At 39.7% G+C, this 23,891-nt stretch overlaps 1 protein-coding gene across 1 annotated transcript in view; it reads right to left on the bottom strand.

The window, feature by feature from the left end:
* NEO1 (neogenin 1) overlaps positions 1-23,891 on the bottom strand; it is a gene marked incomplete at its 5' end in the record, with an annotated part of 208,406 nt that overhangs the window by 102,699 nt on the left and 81,816 nt on the right. The window contains 3 exons of the mRNA XM_082488803.1: positions 7,187-7,323; positions 15,198-15,351; positions 19,488-19,763. Coding sequence (XP_082344929.1) covers positions 7,187-7,323; positions 15,198-15,351; positions 19,488-19,763 — 567 coding nt within the window. The remainder of the gene's footprint in view (positions 1-7,186; positions 7,324-15,197; positions 15,352-19,487; positions 19,764-23,891) is intronic.

Raw genomic sequence — 23,891 nt, 5'->3', positions numbered from 1 at the left:
ACTGCATTTCTTTTGTATCGCTACAGAACAAAGATCATAAATGGAAGTCACATTAGAGTTTTGAGAGAAAGGAATAATGCATCCAAAGCAGAGGTATTCTTTCTACTATAAACAGCTTCCCCCAGCCAGCTTAGTTCCGAGATAACCAGAAAAAACAATACTTTGTCCCAAGTATGGACCTCTGACAGCATCAAGTTTGGTGCAGTATCTTCTGAATCTATAATTGAAGTGCAGCCTATTATCAAGATACAGCACTGAGCTTAATTAGAAACAGAAATCGATAACGATAACCTAGAAGGTATGAGAAAGGTTTTAGCAATTTTCAGTGTTGGTTCAAATTTCTTCCCTAGAATTGTTTCCAATAATAATGAAAGCTTAATGCAAAAGTAAGAGTTACCCAGACATATTATTCTGTTGCTGCAGGATATAATGCACTTTTCAAAGATGTGCAGTTTCTTGAGAAGGACAGCATGTTCTTTTGTCACAGCATCTGCCATGGATGAAGATCTGGGGAGACATACTTTTGGAAGACAAGTCTAAGATGCTTTACGTTAAGGCTTTTCCTTCTACAGCTGTTTTGTCTGGATTTTAAAGAAAGCCTTAACAAGTTTAACTCAGGCTGGTTAGTAAATAAAACTGAATGAAACCGCTCTTTGTGCAAGACAAGGACACTAAACGGACAGGGTTGAGTGCTCCTTCTTTGCACCCTCCGTAGGAAAGGCGGCCACTGGCACTGCTACACATTACAATGGTACACCCCAGAAGCCTGCCCACTTCCCACGCAATACGTTTAGAAAGACTTCCTTCTCAACACGTTGAGATGTTTAAAAAGATGTTCAAAATAAAGCTATGGGGAAAGAGCCACACATTTTGACTTCCCACACCCATGCTGGTACATTTTCACCTTATTTTAATGATGGGAGGGGAGCTATTTGACCTGTTTCTCAATAATAGTATAAAGGGGAGCCATTTTTCAAACTATTTTAAAAGTTTCGTCAATAGATTTAGACTATATTGTTCCTAAGTATAAACAACAGTAATTAACCAATAAATAAAAATAGAAAAAAATAAATGTATTAATAGGAGCATAATCACAACTGTTTTTTAAGACAAGATTTTCAAATACAAAAACTTAAAATAATTACGTGCCCCGAATAACCAAAGTGTTTTCTGTACTAGAAACACCCATTACTCCAACAGCAACTACAAAGATCACAGATGGCTTCGCAGAAAGTCCACCTAAGCACACTTTCACAGATTCATGAAAACTTAAGTTTCTTTCCCCTTTTGGGTGCGCCAAACCTTGCTCCAAGCGTTAGAGACCCTAAATCTCACCCCGTGGGATGGGGCTGCAGGTAAAAATGCATCAGGTGTGCCACACCGCCAGGGGACTGCTTCAGCTGGGGTAGCCCAGACCCCAACCAACGTCGGTTCTGCTGTGTCCTAACTTCATCACCTTTTCAAATCCAATTTGTGCCACTGACAAGTAATTTAAAACCTAAAGTACAGACTTTATCTAGCATTCTTTTATTATCCAAATTACTACCCAGCCCTTGCACAGAAAGCACGCGCAAAAAAAATGTCTTCTTATACCACAGGACCAACATTGCAATATACGTATTTTTTTGCTAGGATAAGGATTTTCCAATAGCAAAAGACTTTTCAGCTATACTGAAAATATTCCCAGCATTTCCTTTCAAAGCACAAAATTGATAATTCTATCAAAACACCACTTCTGCATTTGGTTTATCCATACAAATTGCTCTGGCAGCACAAATAAGGTAGTGATCAGCCTATTGCCATGTGCAACTTCTAATTTATCACTACAAATACCCCAAATAAACCTTTCCTTTAATTTTAGCACAGCGACACAGCAAGGCATTTAATGCGTAGTTTTTAAGATACGCATTTAGATGTTGAATGCTGTCCTAGACGACTCAAGAGCCAACCTCCTGCAGTTCCAAAAAGACATAGGAAGGTAGTAACGTAAACAACAACAAAAAAGAGCAATTCTGACTCTTCTCACACAAATGCAGCGATTCATTTATTTTAAAGGCTTCAGACCCACCATATCAATTTTATATGAAAAATTTAAATGGAAATTTTTTTTAGTTTATTATTTTCTGGTTCAGTATTAACAGTAGTAAATATTTCAACTGAAAGAGAAAACTCCCTCTGAACTCGTTATCTACAACGTAAGTACCGAGACAGGCGACAGGAAGCTCATGCAGTGATCTAACCCGCGTCACAGTATTTGCAGAAATCCCAGAGGCGCTGGGCACAGTAATAAATTTGAAATATTTCCCAGATGAAGAATGAACTTATAACCTTCTCAGCACTTAACTGCCACTGTGGCTCTTCCAGGCCACGGGTTTTAGGCTGAACAGAAACCAGCCAATTACATTTTAAATACATTTACTACTTCTTTCCCCACCTTTTGTTTCATCACTTTCCACTCTTATCTAACGGAAATACTACAGATTCTTTCATTGCTGGTGAGAGCAAAACAAATTTTTCCATTCATTACACGTGATGTAAATAAATCGGGTAACCAGCGCCATTCCTCCCGCTGACAGCAAGGGGAAGGAATACTGTCAACACAGCTCATCAAAATTGGGCTTTGTACCAAAGATTTTCAGACACCAAATTCTTGCCTCCCTTCACAGGACGTAACCTACCATGGCAAAGGTACCTTCAAGGTGCTTGGCACGAGACCGTGGTGACATATGGTTTTTGAGCCCAAGATTAACTCAAGGAAAAGGGAGTAGGTACAAAGCTGTACACAGATTTTATCCATTTGATGTTTGTCCCTAAAGACTATCTCCAATGTGGACGGGATCCACATGCTAAGCTTTAGGGGCTGAGACTCCCTCAGCTGCAGATCTTTCCCCAGAACATTTCACGTTCTCTTCCACATTCAAACCACTTCTCAGATATGTGAGTCAAAAATTTGGTGCGGGACACACATGTCCATGAAATCAGCAGGTTGTGCACACACATAACTAAGAACTTCTATTTTCTCTAACTCTTTGATGCAGAGCAGTCTTGTGAGTTTGCTTCAAGGTGCCTCCTCACTTTGTGGCAATGTGCATCTTCCCTTTTTCATGGAAAAGGCCTGAAAATTGTGCTGATTCCAACAGATCCATCACTGAGGTCTTCAGGCAATTGCTCCCTAACCCATTTTGGTCAACATGATCTAAGGCAGCTCAAACGAGCCTAAAAACGCCTAGTTTAAGTTAAATAAAGTGCCCTAGAGGTCACAAACAGCAGGTGAGTCAATAGCTGGCAGAGGGGCTGTGGGGAGGAGCGATGTGGAGGGCACAGCCACGCTAAGAGGAGGGCAGTTTCTGTCACTCAACAGGATATACAGAATTAATTCCAGGTGGTTGACAGAAGCCATACGAAAACCCATCGTCTTCCAAGATGGACTTTAAATTTTTAGTGTTTTGAATTCCCTGTGTGTTTCTCAAGAAATCCCCTCGTAACCGTATCAAAGAATAACCAGGTTTAACAAAGGGTTGAAATTCAAAGATTTTTTCACAGGTAAAGGTACAAAGAACATTACTAATGACAAACACAGGTATTCACTTACGATTCTTTCCTTTGTCCTCCTCAAAAAATGTAGGCTGTATAAAAGACATACTTTTTCTTCTCTCCAAACCTGCCTAAAGTTTAAATGATTTCTCAACTAAAAACACTTTCAATACCACTAGTTACTTTCACCAGTAATGGAATACTATTTTACCCTGTATTCTTGGAACCTTTGCGTACCTTTGCGTATTCTTAGAACAGTCTTCACCAAAATACTCCACTACTTATCCATCATCCTCTGAATAAAATGAAATTCTCAGCTCTAGCTCCCAGATAAACTTTGTAGATAAAGAAATTGAGGAAACAAATTTATGTAATATGCTTCCGGACCCTTTCTAGTCAAGTACTCCTTTCTAGTTAAAGCCATTTTTCCAGATTCAGTCCTTCTGTGATGTACATAGGGAAATTAAATCAAATAATTTTTTCAGCCAAACATTAGGGCAATAGAAGGCTCTTCTAACACTTTTTTTTTTTTTAATGAAACAGTAGCTTTTTCAACCGACTACCTCCAGGTATGCGAAACAGATGGTATCTTGAAGCGTCACCAACAGGATCTGAGTAAACTGCATTAGTTTAAGCTAACATTTATCTGAATTCAAAACTGTGCCAAATTTAACAGAAAAACCCATGAAATCCTGGGGCAGATCACTTCATATACATGCATGCAGTTGGAAACAGGCTAGCTTCAACGACCTCCCGTTTCCCACACGCAAAGACACAACCAGCACAGCAAAATGAACCAATTCGTCTTGGAACGAAGTAACATTTAATGAGTATTCCTTCTATTCTGTGCACAATTTAAGCTTACAACTGCATAACGCAGGTTGTTTCTAACTACCTGCAAATTCCAGTCAATCTATACCTGGCACTGCGGGAAAATCTCAGTTAAGAGGCATCACCGGGAACGCCATTTCACTTTCGCTGTCCTAACACTGTCAAATGCTGCCATCTTACCCACGCTTAAGTAGAGGTTTACAAATGTCTCACTGAATCGCCATTGCGAAATGTTAACAGAAGGAAAAAAAGATTCACTGCCTCAGTACAACTTCTAGGATGCTACTGAAATCTCCAAAGCAAAACTCCCAGGTGCTTCAAGAAAGAGATGCAGAAGATAGACAAGGCAAGGGAATTTAATACCCCAAAAATGGACTCCTTGTATGAACTCCTGCCAGATGAATTTCTAAGAATGACAGAAACAGCTTAAATTAAGCAAAATCATGCAGTTATTAGGTGCGAGGAGATGAAAATTTTTCTAGAAGAAAATGATACAGTGATCAGATAACAGTTACTCAAACTATTCAACTCCTCACCAAATTACAGTAATGCAGAAACACCATTACTCTCTACAGTGACCTCTCAAAGGAAGGGAGAATTAAGATTAAAATCAGAAATGCAACTTTCCAAAATGCATTCTGTATAATCTTTAATATATTTTAATACTCAAGCATTAAAAGAAATCCCCTTTTTTTGTGCTAGGCATATAAAAAAATTCAGCATAAAAGAATGGGCGGAATATTTTCTAAAGCTTTACAACAAAATAAATCAATCACTTGCATTAGTTCAGATAAGGAGCAAAGAGTGATCTCAAGATTCCTTTCATCCTCCAAGTGACCTGGCTGTATATCCTACATGGAGGCTATAATCTCAGCCTTATCTATGACTTGCTTAGCCTAACTGCATCATATCATCAATATTATTAATTTCTGCCATTGCCCATAAAGCTCAAAGCCTTATGCCAAATCTGTAAAATATACAGGTTGGAGCGGAATTAAACACAGCACACAGTGAGCTGCATAAAACCATCACAAAGTGATATGAAGCATCAAGGATGTAAGAATTTAAAAACACAGAGCACCTATCTTAATACTTTTGGCCCAAGAAACAAGGTGAGAAAAATGCAGGCTTTTTTTCTGCACGACCAGAATTTGTCGGCTTTCAGAACGCTTCGAGTCAAAGTAGAGCTATATTGCATTTGAACAGGCCTCATGGAGAACGGACTTTTCAGATCTTCCCCAGCTTTTAACGGAGGGCAGAGCTAGCTAAAACGCTTCCGTACCAGTCACCTTTGGAAAACAAAGGATCTGCTCGGAAAGCCCGTCCCAAGGCCAGCGGGGGGGTAAAACCCACGGCGGAGCTTAAGTTACAGGTAAGAGTACACAGTGAGCACTGAGAGTGTACTCTCTGGAGATTACCTGACCTACCCCCCCAATATGGTCAGAAACACATTCTGCACCTTGCTTAATGTTCGGTTTATTAGATGTGGTTAAATATAGCTGTGACACAACGCGGAAATGCTGTGGGTGCCAACACAAACCTTCCTCTGCACTCCACGTTCCTAAAGAGGAAGACTTCAGCTCTTCAATACTGAGCACCTCAGCGACCAACTTTCTTTAAAGAAACTCTTGTCCTTTCGTAATTTTTTTTTTTTTTTTTAACCCCAACTGAGTTTCTCCAGCTCTTCTATACCAGAAATTTAACTGGAACTTCAGAACTAAGGCGAAGACGTGTAAAACGCATCACCTTAAGCATATATGCGTGGAGTAGTGAAATCTGTAAAACTTCCATATGTTGTGTTGATAGAGAAGCGAGAACTCTGCTGACGTGCCTTTACGTAACATCTCATGGTATAACAACAGTTATCCCACAATGTAAAACAATACTTATTTTGTCATAAAGGTTTCATCTATAGATAAGTCTTCCTTAATGGTTGTTCAGTCATTAAATTCACCCCTTCAGACATACTTTTAAGACACCACGATCCATTGTAAAACAAGTCAGTTAAGCTCTTACAAGGATACTGCATATATGAACCACTCTTACACGCCAGTAAATTCTAGCTGAAGAATTTTAAGCCAATATTAAGAGCCAATTAATAAAGACAACAGGTTTCCTGATGAAATGTAAGAAAGGTGACGAAGCCGAACTTCCACCTTTTTTTCTTCCCCGCTCCTTAGCAAGTCTACTTCATTTGCACAGGTTACGTAAGATGTTTTTAAATGTTATCGACATTTCAGTGCTGTTTCTAGTAAAAATAGCTTTCAAGAGTAAACAAGACAGTTACACACACAATAAATCAGTGTATTGTTAAGTAGCTCAGCTTTTATCTTCTGTCAAGCTCCTCAAAAACAACAGTATATTTAAGGATTACAAAAAAATACTTTATATACGTCCTTTTCAGGGAAGACCTGAGTAATAGTGCTATAGGTCCATTTTCAGGTGTGATTAGCCACACTATGACCTTTGTAGTCCTTGAGAAAAGTATGTGGCATTGACCACATTTAATATTACATGAGCATATGCAGCAGCTTTCAACCATGCTTCAGATGCATTATATAAACTAATTCGTCATTTGAATATTTATGAAATTACGAGCAGTTTGAGTGATAAGTCAGAGTAACGCATTATACAATATAACAGAATTAGGGAGGATGAAGTTTTTGGTTTTGTGGGTTTTTTGATTGGATTTTTTTTAATTTTGCTTTTCTTTTTTTAAATGGGACAAAAAATCCCAACAGGGTCTTTAACTGATCCCACAGTAAGACTTATGAAGTCATCTGGAGATCTGCTTTCTCTGAGAATTAAATGTTGGACCTACCTTGAACTGTAAGTTCTGCTTGAGCTTCAATCGTCTCATTTCCGTTATCCGCTATGCAGGTGTATGTCCCAGCATCCTCTTCCATAACATCACTGAGCTCCAGGCTGCCTCCCGCAAGCAGGAGAAATCTTTCAGAGCTGTGCAAAACAGGATATATGGCTGATTTGATGGACAAAATGATTTAAATAAAGTGTTACCAGAGAAGCACACGCACGTCCTCTGCCTGACACGGCTACATGAACCGAAGAAGTGCTGACACGTAATATTCCCGGGTGCCATTTACAAGGAGCCACGTTAGAGAGGGATTTTTAACTTGATGGTCAAATCCTACACTTTGGCCCCACTTTTAAAATTAAGTGCAACTATATCGATTCCTTAAGAGTAGCTCATCCTTTTGAACTTTCAACTTCAGTTCTTCTTAATTAAATGTGATTCAAGGAATTTACGTAACAGGAACTAAAACTTAAGAATTAAGTGAAATAACACAACCACATCATAAAAACAAAACCAGCACGCTTTGCAGATACAGCTGGAATGACTTCTTGCTTGAAAAGTTAAGTGAACTATAACATGCCAGACTTAGGCCTGTACAACATAAGGAACACCAACGTATATTGTATAACGTAATTGAATTATTTTTTTTTAAGACGACAGCCATTTCAGAATAAGACACAGGGTAAACAAAATTCAAAAGACAATTTCATCAAGTTGGCAGTTTCTGTTTAGAATTTCCTCCCTCTGACTTGTAAAGGGTGGGGAGAGGGATTATAATTCAGCCCTTATAAACTATCTGCTTTTTAGGCTAAATGTAGCAGCTAAATGTATCGTTTTCTGCTACTTGTAGCGCCCTCAGCTCTCTTCTCCCCTCGCAACCACCATTGCCCTTTATGTGGTACAAATTTGTATGAGGGTTTTCCAAGATTCACCATCACTCCAAGCACAAACAATAAAAAGCCAGTAACATTACCAAAAACCCCAAGCCAAGACAAGTCATGGCTGGATGCCGATCCAGAACCACTCTTATTTGCAGCTGGAAAAAAAAAAAAAAAATGACAGTCTACCTGATGGCTTCCTTTCGGGCATTATCAAGCAATGGCTCAGCGGGCAGGAATGGACTGAATTCTTTCAAAATATTAACTGAAGGGCACATTGCAACAATTAACTTTTTCAGTCTCTATAGAGTGGCCAACGTAGAAAAAAAAAAAAAAAAAAAATCAACCTAATTGCTTCCTACATTTGAAATTTTACTGGAATTACATTAGTAGAACCAAAGCTCTTACCTGCTTGGAAAGGTAGACTGTTAGGACACAAAGACTTCTGACTCACCTAACTAATCACCACAGTAATATCCATTTATGACAGTACTATAACTGTTGATCAAATTTCTGATTCTGTACATTTAAAAACTGAACAAACAATCATTATTGGAATTAAGTGGAAGAAATCAGTCTTAAAAACACTCAAGGAGATGTCCTATCCAGGTATACCATAAGGAAAGGGATCCTGCTTTCCTGACCTAGTAACAGGAGGGCTACAAAACGTTTGTTTTTTAAGAAGTGTAGGAAATTTGAGTGAAGATAGAAATAAGTTTGTAAAAACGTATTAGGAGGAACGCCTGAAGAAATAGTAGTGAAGTACGCGAACAGCACTGCAAACAGGTTCTAGCTAAGAGGAAAGCAGCAGCAGAGGAAAGAATTTTGTCATTAAACCTTTTTTTGAACTGCTCAACAGCAATTCAAGGACAGAAAGTAAAGAGATAAGATACATCTTGAATTGTTTTGATAGTATTTTATTGTCATTGCAGCCAAAAAAAGGCAGAAGCCTCCTATCGTGGATCAGATGAAAAATTGTTCTGTAGAAAAAAAATAGGAGCTTTACAGGTAATCACAGATAGCGAAAGATGATCCATCTCCTATCGCAAGCAAGAAAACTCTGTACAAAGGAGATGTGAATAGGAGCTGCCAAAACTGTATCGCTTGCCACTGTCTTGCATTCTATTTAGCTGTATTCTATTCAGGTAAATTCGTTAGATTTAAATCGCACAAGCGTGTTGTGGTTAGAACAAAGAAACTGACCCTAGAAGTCTCGGACTACACCACCTCCAAGGCAAATCTGACCATCTAAGAAAGTTTAAGACCATTTTAAAAAAAATCTAAGAAAACAATGCTCTTCTCGAACCTCTTTGTCTGCGTCTGGACATCAACAGTCCACAAATGCAGAAGGAACTTTCCAGACGTTGTCAAGGTGAACAGAAACACAACGTCACTGAACTTCTTTGTGAGAATGGCATGTTAGACAGGTTAAGGCTGCACTAAAACCACGACTAAAGAAAAACAAATGAGTAAGGCGAGTCTGGACCTCCACATATCCGCATATGCAGTTTTGTATCTCCTTCTATTACGTAAAATAGCTTCTTTGGCTATTTGTTCTAGCCTTCGTGGCGTATTAAATTGATCTGAGTGGCACATAATCTGCTGAAGGCAAAGATGAATGCAGGAAGAAATGGAGACTATTGGTAAATGTGCCAGATCTCTCGGTGGCAGTCAGGACAGGAACCAGGAGGGCCGGCTGGGCTGGCAGAACCGACTGGACGCGAGAAGCTGAGACTAAGAAAATTGCAAAGGAATGACAAAAGGCTATACAGACAGAATGTAACTTTGATGACATATAGTGCCTTTTTTTTTTTTTTTTTTTTTTACTATCTACCAATTTCCATAGTTATCCGTCTAAAAGGAACACGTGCCTTACAATGCTTATTTTCCCATAGCAAGCCTCTGGAAAAGCAAAGTAACAAGTGTGGCGAGGCAGGAGACCTGCAGTTAATAACCAGCAATGAAATTGTTACTAAAACTATAAAAAATTACTAGAGGTTGTCGCATTAGGCAACACAAGTTCGTGGTATAGGATCTCACAAACTCCTTGCAACACGGCAGCATTTACACGAGTTCTCCTTTATGTCAAGAAACAAGGTTAGACAGCTTTCAGCCACCTTAATTGCACGCTATGCTTTTTATTCTCTATGATTATTTTCCTCAAGAAAATCCGGAGTTGAGTTCAGAGTTTACCAATATGTTGATCCAATATAAGTTCTGTGCTGTTGAAAACAGGGAAGAAAACAATGAATCTGTCTGACTCCTCGGTGATTCCTTCTGTATGCATTAGCTGTGAAAGAATGCTGGGCTTAAAGCAAAACCGCTTCTCTAATAAAGTAAAACATCTTAATTTTGTAAGGACAACGAAGCATTTCCACAAAAGAGTGAAGCAATCAGATTGCAGACACTGGAGACAAAGAATCAGCTTAATACAAAAGTGATAACATAATTTAAAGTGTCATTAAAAACAGCAAAGATTGATCATTCAAATGTCAAGGAACAGCAAAATCAAATTCAAGCCTTTTATATGCATTCCGTACAGCCCTCAGTTACACACTCATAATATACAATTACTTGAGCTACCTTGGATACCTAACTCACACACTTTTTTTTAATGTTCATTATCACAAAATATAGTGAGCCTTTATTAATTTACTGTATTCAAACAGCCAGTTATACCCTGAGGTTTTGGCGTTCTTTTTTCCCTTCTTTTAAATTGCTATTCCCAAAACATCTTATAATCTATTTGCAGTCTTGGTAAAGTACAGCAGATAAAATTAGACAGTAAATTAGATTATTTTGTGGAATCTACTACCAGAAAAACCTCTGTAATTACTTTGCTATCTTTAACCTTTACTGAGCTGGGCAAGTACAATTCAGTTAATACAAATCACTTGGAGTGCCTGGCAAACAATGATATGTAATAATTAAAAATATCGCACATTCACGTGAAGTATGAAGGAAAAAACCTGCATTAATAATTTGCACATGATCATACAATTAAAGACTTCATCTGAATGCATAAAGCAACAGCATAAAGTTAAAGCCGCAGAGGCAATCTCAGCTTTGTGATCTCCTCGCTTCAGAAAATGACTAACCATACAGCCACCTTATAGTTTTCTGCAGGCATGTTTCAATGACAAAATTTTGCTAAATTGAACAGGCCAATAACACCAGAGTTAGCTGTACTTTAATAGCCTTATTGAAATATAACATTATTGTTCAGGGTCCATTTAATTGTTTCTTTTCAGATTAACCATCTCATTTACTGTAGCTTTTTAAAGAATTTGTGGTACATGCATTTGTAATTTCTTCCACATAAGCGTCCAAATATAAATCAAGATACGCCATATATGCTCTCCAAACACATACTGATCCACACACTGGGAAGGTTTCAAAGCAGAACATCATCTTCCGAACATTTGAAACTCTGCGCCTGTTTCCCAAGCTCTGGAAATCCATCTTGGCAGCCACCTCACCTGAAACTTCACTTTTCAACTTCAGAATCATCAAAAGCGCAAAATCACTCCTGCACTTGCTAACAAACAGACCCTCACGCAGTAGGATCCTTAGCCAGACATTAAAAAGTATGAAAGGCTCAAGTTTTGCAAAATCAAAGAAACTATTCAACCTGTATATAACGTTTCCATACGGCCTTTTACATCAGGTAACACTGACAATACGGGAGATTTTACTTTAGATGGTTTTCTGTACAGGACATAAGATTTATTCAAACAGCTTTATACTTCAGTGGCTTTCCCCACTGCCATTTCTCTCAGTATTCTCTACATTCCTGGCAGAGACATTACTCATTCTGAGTTTTTGGAGGAAATCCAGCTGGAAAAGCAGAATGCACATTGGCATTGCTGAAGCCCGTGTATGACGGGGTGGGTGTGCGGCCGTAGCGCCAATCCTACGAGCAGGACACCCTATATCACAACATTATACACCCAGGAACACATCCGAGTCTAGGGGCTTGCTTCATATGCTGAAGCTCTAGTTTGGAGAGACAAGTGCTGGCACCATAAATCTCAGCCTAGAACAGGGTTTAGCCTTTGCCTTTCTTTGCAAAAAACGTAGCTTGGAGAAAATTATTAGGCATCATGAAGATTATTAACTTGACTAGTAAGCCAATAAATGAAAAGCTTAAATCCTAAGTCAAATGTTTATCCCAGTGCCAGGTTAGCAGGTCCAAGTTTCACCTTTGTGATTTTTTTCCTCTCTGAAATTGTGCCTCCGGGAAGAAAGGCCTGCAGGGAGCAGCGGAGCCCGGCAGCGATGCCTGGAGCCAGGCGTACCCACGGTGCGAGCACACCGAGACCCTTTCTCCAAACAGGCTCCTGCTCTTCAGCTTCCGAGGACTGTGACTTCCTCAAGGCCTGGTGGGATCCAGGTATTTCATAGTCTTTGATGGACTTCTTTATGAAGAACCAAAAAGTCAGCAGTCTAACTATCACTTACATTTCCTTTGAAATCTTTAAGTTAATCAGTTCTGACAGGATTCCTTGAAGCTGTAACAGTTTTACTACAATGGAAACTTTTAGCATTGCATTAACTTCCCCAATTTCTCACTCAACACTCAAAGCTTCCTTCTCTCTCACTCAAATTAGTTTGGAAAATATTTTATCACAGCAAACTAATCTCGCAATATATTGCATTACAGGCTGCTTGTTTGAACAAGAGCCAAGACTGCCATCGTTAAAGTTTGCTCATATTTATCCATTAACATAAATCTTATTGCAGTCTTCAAGAAATACTCCATTAAAATTAAACACCTTCCCTTTTTTCACATCTTAAAACAAATATTTAATTCCCAAACCCCAGCACACCCAATCCTTAAAAATAATCTATTTTCTTCCTATAAACAGAGGCTCCTATACATATTACCTGTAGCAATACAGCTTGAAAAGAAAACATTTAATTTTGTATTAGATTAATTGCTACAGTTGAAAAGACAAAAGTAAAAATAAGGGGTAAAATTAGGGACACACCTGCCCATGCTGTCCCCGTTTTGTTTCCTAACCCCATACATACAGACAGACATGTATCAATATATATGTCTACACATGTGCGTATACATACCTATAAGTATATGTTAAAGTCTGTAGCGTGAGTATATAGACAAAAAACTTAAGAGCTTTCCCCAGGCTGAAGGTACATTAAAACCTGTCCAGATGAAAAGGAGTTTTTTGTTGGGATAAAGAAAAGCCATGCTAATGAGAAACATCTTACTTTTATATAAAAGGGGATTTTAATACAAATTAAATGTGATTTAATTTGTAATTAAATTAACAGAACATGCATAACAAGGTAAGGTACCTATTTTGCAGCAGTCTAACCGCAGGCTTGACTCCAACAAAGAATCTTAATTTTTAGTTCTAGAGATTTTCCAATTATTCTATTGAAAAGAATAACACGACAGATGTAGAGATAAATGGGGTTTAAGAACTTTTTGTTGTCTGCTGTCTGAATCGGTTCTCTGTTACGCCATAGTCATGAGTAGCAGACTTGAGTTTTGGCACAGGACAATCACTTTAACGAACAATGAAGGAAACTTACTCCTACAGCTCCCAGACACACCAAAAGTCAACCGGAAGCCATTCTTGTAACAAAGGGACATAACGCTGAAAACTAATGCTAAATATCCTGAAATATCAGATCTTACGCAGTTCAAACTGTGCACGTATAAAGATCAAATATATTTACTAATGTCATACCTCAGCTCTCCAAGAATTCTGACTCAATTTTGAAAAGAAAAAAATATTTGTGAAGCCCTCAAAAGTTATCGTGACAACCCACATAGAAAAGCTCATAAGGGAATTAACAGCACCATATTCAGAGCAGATTTGAAAATTTGGGCTCTATATCAAGAAATGAGAGGAAAATAAAAAGGAGAGATCTTTAGTAAGTGAGTCTTAACCTCCTTGTGCACTGAATGTGACATAACCTGGGGGGGAGGGGGGGCAGCAGAAGTATATAAAGATATGACGTGACATCATTTCACATACAAGAAAAACAAATTAAGATCTTATCAGGCACATTTATTCTGACATTTCATCACATTTGATTGTGCAATTCTAATGAGTCTGTACCATCCTTTGTACGTGAATGATTTCTTATACTTACAAAAAACGAATCCAAATCATGTGCCATCAACGCAATTTCTCAGTGGTATTAGAACTGTTAGTCACTACCCACAGAAGCATTTTCCAGATAAAGACAGTTCAAATTACAACCCCCTGGATTTTTAATTTCAGAGTCGACACAAAAAAGAGATATATATCACTATCATCAGTACTGTAGAAAGACTGGTATATTCCTTTAGCTGCTTTCTCTATCAGCCATGCCACCATTTACCTTGACTCCTCGTTGTTTCACGATTAACTTGTTTCTACATTAATCTCACCATCGACTTTGAGGGATGCTGAGAACATTCAAGTAACTGTTTGTAATTTCCTTCTAGTACGCGTGTTCATTAGATGGACAAAAAGATAGCTTTTCTTGATAAGATTTGATCTGCTTTTTTATCCCTATTTTCTATACCATATTATTTTGAATGAATACACCAGCAATGACAATGTATAATAGAGTAGTTTTCACTTTATGCATTCCTGAAAGCCCACAGTTGTTTTTTTTTATCATGTCTAACATTTTAATATTCTGTTTTTATGAGAAATTATGAAATTCTGCTTTAAACACTTATTCTTAAATTCCTATGGAACATTTAGATGCATACTGGACATTTTCATAGCAGGAAGACTAATGTGAGTGCAGTGCTTCGCGCACGTAATCCGCCAACATGAAGAAGTCTTAGCTTTTCTGCAGCGTCCTTATTCCCTTAATTGCTTCTTTCACTCCAGCGGCAATCTAAAAGTAATATATTCTTAATAACCTTTCTGCTTCAAATAAGATTTCTTGGTTTCAGGTGTCTGCAAAAAGAGTACTATGAGATTGTTCCACGAGTCTCATGAACTACCTTACTTGTCATAACACTCAGTCTAGAAGCCCTCCGGCAGTTGAAAACCACCTTCGGTTCTCCTGGTTTCAAATTAAGCAGAAGGCAAATTGTGCTCTCATCTCAAATCGGAACTTTCACTGCATTCCTACCGTTACCTAAATATATGTTAGCCGTTACTCACCCTTCTGTGATAAGCTCTTCTTCATTTCTTGTCCACCTGATATATGGAGTTGGAAATCCCAAGGCAACACACGGAAAAACAGCGCTTTGCCCAGCAACCTTAGTGAGCGAAGAGGGCTGCCTCACGAACACCAACTTCTGTGGCATCTCTGGATCTGGAAATATTTTGTAAATGACAAAGTTGTTACCAGATGATTGTATTAAAAAGAACAAATGAAACATGTAATTTCTTTCCTGCATCTTCACAGGATTGAATCGTCATCTTCGCTACATACACGGTTTTCTGTAAGAGACGCCCCCAGCCTCCCATGCGAGCAGCTCTTTACCAGTTCCTCCAGAGTGATTTGCCACTGCTGAGATTCTGACTCCTCAGACTCTCTGGGAAACAGGCTCAGCTAAAAGCGACAGCCCTGAAACTGGAAATTCCACCAGCTCATGGAGATTTAGTGCAGAAAGGTATAGGTTTCACCTTGTCCAGCCAACCTCTGGCAATCACCTGACTTCATCAGGTAGCTGCCTGAGAAAATGAAATCACTGCAGTAGAGTCAACCCTAAGCAAAATAAAATAACTAGATAATTTGCATGCTGAAGTAACACAAGATTTCTACTAAAACAAAAATCCACCATGGCCTTCCATCCTTAAGGAAATGGTGAATCCTCTGAATTAGTTTTGGTTTTGCTTTGAATTGGACTGGAGAGGGGTTTGTTTCTTTTTTTTTTCCTCCCCCCTTTAATAAAAAGCACAAGCAAAGTGTCTATTTACTCAGTTTTTTATTACAGGAAAAGGCCATTTTGACTGCAAGAACTGAAAACATACCCACCCATAAAGGCTGCCCAGAAATCTACTCTGAACTAAACTACCACAAATAAATATTCAGAACAAAAGGCTATTTTTCTACTTTACTAAAAATATCCATGACTCCTCAAAATGTAACATTAAGAAAAAGGTTTTAAGATCAATTTTAACTAGAACTGTAACCAATTCATCACAGGGCCCCAGTATCACCTGGACAGAAGATGCAGTTTGTACCCTTAGTCTCTGCAGTAACTTCAGCATGTACCTCGCACCATAAATAGAATAAAGGAGCCCCTACATACCAGGTACAGCATTTCTACTGTGTTAAGTTACCATAACTCTTTCTGCCAACCGCACAGAGCCCCCAGTGTTTATGCTGCATTAATTGCTGTATTCTCAATACTCAGACAAAATCATAGAAACGTTTTAGTTGGAATGGACTTTTAAGATCATTGACTCCAACCTTTAAGATCCAGTCCAACCATTAACCTAACACTGCCAACCTCACCACTAAACTGTGTCCCTCAGCACCACATCTATCCATCTTTTAAATACCTCCCGGGATGGTGACTCCACCATGTCCCTGGGCAGCCTGTTCCAATACTTGACAACCCTTTCGGTGAAGAAATTTTTCCTAATATCTAATCTAAACCTCTCCTGGAGCAACTTGAGGCCGTTTCCTCTCATCTTAAATGTGCACTTACAAGTTTGATGAGAAGCAAGCTCCAGAATCGGGCACGCTATTTTTTTGGTCCCCTAAACGGAGGCAAGCTATTCCGTACCTATGCCACTTTTGGGAGGGAAGCCCACTCTGTGCCCACCACGCGCAGTGTGCGGCCCCCGTCTCACCTGGGACCAATGCGATTACTCACAGGAGCTTCTGGAAATTGTTGGGTTCGGTGTTCTTCAGTTCAAAGCGTTAAAAATAACAACCGGGCATTTACAGCACTAGGCTAAGGGCGTGCACGTGCCCCCAGGTATAACCTGACGAGGTGACCAGGGTATTGGAGAGAACCGGGCCCGACGGAATTCATGTTTCAGGACTGTCCCAGGCAGAGGCAGCCAAACTTTGAGCGATCCTGGATCACACCATCTGTCTCGGGCCCACACAGAAACTAGCACAGCGGTGCTGCCCACGTTCCATGTCCGGGGGAACTAGTCTGCTCGCTCCAGAAATAAGCCCATGTGTGAACATGCGAGTAACACAGTGACAGTGACCCAGAGGGGCATATGGAGCAAGCCAAGCCGCAGAAAATGGGTATAACAGATTGCCAGCACACCATCATGGCACAAGGGAGAGGGGTCGGCATGATTCACTGGAGACAGAACTCATTAATGCTCCAAGCTCCCCAAAAGGAGTTCAGTTCTCAGGTCAGTGGAAACTGGATTCAAAAATTAATATTTTTTTTTCCTATATTTGAAAGCACCTGTTATTAAGTAGCAGAGCTCGGAAAGGTATCCTGCTGCTCGATGGGAGATGAAAGGCAGCCTAGCCGCTCTAAGGAAGCTCACCATCAGAAAAGTAGGACACTATGGACGCAAATCTGTGTGATGCAAGTGTGCATTGGGTGTATTTCAAAGGTTTAGAAGCAAAGCAGTGGGGTCGCTGTCAGGCACGCATCAGATAACAATTTAAAGATGGAATAAAACGAATGAAGAACAGATTAATTCAAATCCTTCTTTCAAATACGTCTCAGACCAAACAATCAATTACGGGGCCACTCAAGATTAAGAGAGCTTTCTGTGCAACAGTTTAATCCCACTTAAAAAAAAAAAAAAAAAAAAAAACCCAACACAAAACCAAACACAACCACTACAACACACAACAAACTGCTGGGAGGGATTTCACAAAACTAGCAATGCTTTCAGACTCATGACCGAGCAAGGAAACGGCATTATTGGTATTCCCTGATAGAGTTATATTTAATCACCTTCAGGAAAACATTACAAAAGCGAGTAAACTACATCTGGAGCCAAAGAATTTGAAAGATCAACACACTATGGGAGTTTATTGGGAAAGTCCTTAATTGCCAACAATCAGAAAAAGTCTCAAGAATTCATTTGAGGGGCTGTAGAAACATGGAGGCAAAACACTAAAATAATTTGTCTTTTCCAAAAGTGGTCGTCTTCAAAAACTATATCCTTAGTTGAAGAAAAGTTGAACCTTTCTTTTCAGAGATGATAAAGAACTCAATGAAACAACTTCCTGCTTTAAGGCTGGTAAGTTTCTAAAGCCTAGCAAATACCTCTATCTTAAAAGAGGGAAAGTTGCAATTGTAAAATTTGGGTATTTTAAAGTACATTTTAGCATTTTAAATAGAAAAATGACATAGTCCTGAGGAACAGAAGTATTAATTGCAAGGGACCTCTGAAGATGGCCAGTGCAACCACCTGCGTGAAGTCCACCTGCTGCCAACACCAGGTCAGGCCAACCATGATCTCGCCTGAAAACCTCCCAGGATGGAAGTTTAGCAACCCTCTCTGGCAGTTCAAGCAGTAAAAATTGAATCAGAATCCCACCACGAATACTAATTCAGTAGAGACAGCATGAAGTTCTGGAAATAATTAAGAAAACCCATACAAAACACAGCCCGTATTTCCCTAGTTTGGGAAAGTACGATTCACGTTCCTGCCTTATTCTTGGTCCATTTTCAAAACTCTGTATTAGAGCATCTGGTGACACACAGCTCTGTGCAATATTGTCATCCAAACAGAACACACTAAATGTAGAAACAGGGATGGACTTTTGTTCTTATAAAAAATGTAAACGTTTCAGCACAATAGGCATAGCTAATCCTTTCAACATAAATTGTCAGCCCCTTTTTTGGGGTCTGGAGACTGCGCAAAAGGCTCCAATGTTTAAAGAATCAGAACGTCCTAAATGTTGGGACAATTAGAAGAGCCCCAGCTTAAGCATCCCAAAAGCAAGGGACTAAGCACCGATTTCTTTTGGAAACTTCAAGAGTATTTTAAACATAGGATTTGAGCCTGAGAAACTTAGCAATCCCCAAATGTTTATAACTCAAAGAAACAGTCAATTCCCTCTTTGTAACATGTCAGGATAGAAGTGTATTACTAGTGACGTTTTAAAAGAAGTCTTTCTCAAAAAGCCCTTAAAAGCTAAACCATTAAATAGGGCAAAAAAGGCATGTGCATGTCTCCGGCCTATCTCCAAGCACTTCAAAGAGCTCTGACAACGGTAACTCATTTTGCTTTTCTGTTTCCCAGCTGCAAGATACAGGTTAGGCTTCCCAAGGGCCAAAATCCTTTGGCTTAAGTGCCTGTGCTCATTTTAACCTAGATAGACAAAACAAAACCAACCCAACCACCAGCTTCCACAACACCCATTACACTTAGTTCCACTTCAAGTACAAAAATGCAACAGAGCAGATTCTCATGTGTTCCCCTTTGTAAGCGTTCTTGTTAGGGTTTTTTTCCCCATCCCTCGACTAATTTTTTTATTATTAATTTTTTTAAAGAAAAACAGATTAATACCTGGAATAATCTTGAGCTCTGCCTCGTCACTGTATTTGGGGGTCCCACCACTTTCAATGATGCAGCGATAGAGTCCTCCATCCATATCAGTAGCATTGCTAACAATTAGCGCTCCACTCGGTAATTTAAATACGCGATCATCCAGAAAGACCGGCTGACGATCCTGCTCCCACCTCACAAATGGTGCGAGGTCAACATTGACTTCACAGTTCAGGATTGCACTGTTTCCTTTATAGACAGATGACGACTCTGGCTGACTGAGGAACCTGGGAAGGCCTGCAAATACAAAATAGAAAAGTTAGAAAAATAAAGAAATAGAAGTATTCTGAAGATGGTGCTTTGAAGTCCAAGTCAATATTCCTGAATCTAGGTTACAAAAATAAAATAAAATTAGGCTGCGCTCCAACTTTTTAAAAATCCTAACGCTTTATAGCACAATGCTAAACATAGCTGGTGTAAGGGCAAATAAAACAAATAATAAAAGTACTGTTTCAAAAACAAAAGTAGTTTTAGAAACAAGCAAGTGTCGACAACAAAACAGAAGGTTTTGGAGTCCTCAAAAATGGGAGGAGCCATGCAGGTAACCCCGGATCACTTCTCCGGTGTTGCTGCTACGCTTAAGGAGTATATAGCACAGGAGTGGCAAAAATCAAGACAACGTCTCTGCCTGGTTCATCTGAGTAAATACAGTTTAAACCATATTCTCTAAGATGTACCGATTCATTTGCAGCAGAACACAGATGCCCTCTAGTATTCGCTCAGGAGACAGTAACACAGAGAAAAGGTTTCTTGTACACCTTCCACCCTCAAGTTTACAGGCCGCACGACATCTTCATTTACCACCTACAAAACTACTTATAAATAGGGCTTTTCTCCTGTCAACTTAAATTTCTTATCTTAAAAATAGAAGTTTAGCAGTTAAGAACTTAAGCCAAAAAAAAAGTTGAAAAGTATTTTCTATGACTTTGTCACCAGCCGTGTCTAAGTAAAGGCTTAGCTTCACAGTAATTTAACTAGACCAAAAGAAGGAGCCTGAGGGTGTTAAAAGGACCAAATCTCACTGAAATTCAATGGAAACAGGATATCCCTTTGAAGATTTCAGCTACAAAAAGCCTTACACATAGCACCATCAGGTAAAAATTGCATTTATTCATATGCAAATATTTATCTTTCTCATGCTAACGTACCTGAGAACTGAGTTTCTCCACAGCCTAACACAAAACTACCGCTGCCATGCCACACCACACTGGTGACACAAATGTGTCATCTTCCCAGGAAAAATATTCTCCAGAAATACCCAAAGTCCACTGAATGGCTTCGCATTTATTTTGGGTGGCCGTGTCCCAGTGTTGGCAGTAGGGGAGGTGCTGGGGTGGCCTCTGTGAGAACAGGTTGGGGACACTTTGTGGTGGACACAATTGGTTCTGGCTGGTTCCACAGAGGGCCCAGGGAGGCCGCAGCAGAGCCAGCCACCGAAGGTGGTGGCACCTTTGTGAAAGGGTACCCAAGAAAGGGCAAACCATGGCACGGCAGCAAGGAACGTGTGAGAAACAGCCCTTGCAACAGCCAGGGAGAGGGGGGAGAGCAGCTCCAGATGCTGCCCTGAGGAGACCAGGAGGCAGAAGAACTGGGAATGAAGGCGGGAAGTTGAGCTTGGGCAACGGGAAGAGGGCAGGGTGAGGTGTTTTAGTTTTTGTCTTTTGCTTTCTTACCACCCAACTTTATTTTAATTGGCAAGAAATTATATTTGTTTTCCCCAAGTCAAGGTTGTTTTGCTCCTTGCGATAATTGGCGAGTCAGCTCCCTGTCTTGACCCACAAACAACTTCATCTTCTTTTCTGCCCCCTCCTGCCCTGTTGAGGAGCAGAGTGAGAGAGCAGCTGGGTGGGCAGCCGGCCGCCAGCCACGGTCAATCGACCACAAAGTGTTTTCCATGACAGCTTCCCGTAACAGGGTACATATCGGATCTGCCACCAGAAATACCCAGACCATCGAATGGCTGCACATTGAAGAACCTTATTGGTGTAAGCAAGTGGTTCAATACAGGCAAGAGCACACAGTAAGGGGGAGGAAAGAAGACAGGGCATGGGACAGGGAAGAGAAAAACCTCCTTGCTCTCCATTTTCCACAGCAGTTAGCTACATTATCAGTTCTCCCTTTTCCAGGTTGCACAGGGGCGGCTGTGCGGTCCACGCGCACACAGGACAAGGCACAGCTTGCTCACTGCAGTAACGGTCTCAAAGTAAAATTTTCATTCTTTCTTATGCTTGTACTTAAAACTAATATCGTCATAGAAACAGCCTGCTGGTACTCTTGGCATCTTACCTTTCCCTCTCAATAGCGCCCAGCTTCAAGTACATATTATGATTTTTTTCTTTAAAGTCAGTACACTGTGTGCCTTCAATATAAAAGATGGAAAGTGGGACTCTGGGTTACGCAAATTAAACTATCCCAGTACAATTATTCAGGCATGAGAATGGAGCCTGCTGGGCAGCAGCAGGCACTGGTAACCTCTAATTCAATGCTACTGAGCAGAGCCGAGACCCCAGATCAGAAAACAGAGACACAAGCTGTCCTCACAGGTGATACTTCGGTGACAATTACACATGAGAGAGGCTGTGACAGTTTAGGTCAGTTTTCGCCTTTTCCAACTTCTTCTAGCAAGCCTAGGGGTGAAATCCCTTACTCGTTATCTTCCGTTTTCAAAAGTTTGATCTAATTGGAAAAATTCTCATTTATCTCTTGTGAAGATGATTCTTTTATATTGTTTTAGACACTCAGCTCATTTCCAAACAGTCCAATCCAATATTTTTACAGTCCAATCCAATATTTTTACAAGTCTCACTTAACACCTATCAAGAATGCACTGAGAATTTAACAGGATCAACCCTTTCTATATTTTTCAATTTATTTTTTAAATACCTAGTTCAGTGCTTTGCAATTCTTTCTTCTTTTAAAAAGGGGTAATAAACAATCACTTAGTTCAGGGACTTTAACTTGATACTGAAGCACACGAAACACCCATGGATGAAAAATACTGCATAGCTCTTCAACGTGAAAGGGCAGAAAAGGGATGGATGAGTTATCTGCCTCTTGTGCCTCAACCTCCTAGCAAAGTATATTACCACGTGCTGCTTATCAGTTATACACTGGTGCCGAAACTCCCATCCCCTGTAGTTTTCTCTGTACATATTCACTATATTTGACTGCCTAAGGAAAAAAAAGAAATCTAACATGCATTTCTTTAGTTAAATGGTACTTTCTATCATTTTCAGCTTGAATCCCTATTTACTTTCAAGGAAGTTCCACAGGTTTTTGTTTCTTTTTTAAACTGTCTGATCTTTGGTCTCCAATCTTTGTACAAATCTTTGGAGAAGCAGCAAGAAGCAACATCTGATGTGACACGTTCAGGCTTTTCCCACTTGAATTAAAAACTTCTTTACTTGGACTGTAGAATTCTTTGTTACTAACACCCACTTAAATACAAATTTTAATACACACTTTTCATAAAACTCATATATTCTTCCACAGAAAAACAAGCCTGAAACCAGCCAACAGCACAAACTCCGGTGCCCTGCAAAGCCAAGCACATTAGAGACTTATTTGAGCAAACCCACGAACCACCATCTTTACATCCTATATTAAACATAAGACCTATAGTAAAAGACCAAAATCCACAAACTCTCAGGTGCCACCATGTGAGAGATTAAGAATGTCAATGCAATGACAAGTGGCAGCATACCTGCTCTCTAGTTGTGGGTAACTTCTGATGCTACAGAGAGAAAACAAATTGAACATAAAACGAATATAATTGGAGGGGGGTACAAAACCAGAGATCTTCCCCATCCTTCAGAATAGCTGGTCTGAATTCTAACACATTACATTTCTAACATACAGCTCATTTCTGTTTTGTCAAGTAATTCCTTCCGTAACCTTGTACGGGTCCATCTCCAACCATTACATACTTTCCTACCTCTTGGAGTTTTATCTGGAGGCTCCTTCCACAACTTCATTCCTCTGAGAGGAAAGTTTCTAGTTTCCCCTCCCAGTGTATCTACAACCAACTTCTAATCCTTTGATCTTGACCTTGTTTTGGTATTAATTATCTTGCACCTTTGCTATTTATCCATTACTCCTTCCCTCTGAGGTATTCACATGAATAAAAATCACAGCTTCTTTCAACCTTCCTTCTGCTTAGTTAATGAAGCTACAATCTCTAGTTTCTTTTCCTCGTTCCCCCAACCACCCTGTCCATCTTTAAAGACTCAGAATCACAGAATCATTTGGGTAGGAAGGGACCCAGTCAGAGCAGAGCCAGCAGCAAGGTCAGAGCAGGTTAGTCAGCAATTTGTTCACTCAGATCTTGAAAATCCCTCCATGGACGGAGACTGCACAACCTCTTGG

The sequence above is a fragment of the Vanellus vanellus genome (assembly GCF_965231255.1).
Source record: "Vanellus vanellus genome assembly, chromosome: 11".
NCBI classification, from domain to species: Eukaryota; Metazoa; Chordata; class Aves; order Charadriiformes; family Charadriidae; genus Vanellus; species Vanellus vanellus.
Note: the sequence above shows the minus strand (reverse complement) of the source record. Positions and strands in the feature narration are given on the sequence as shown.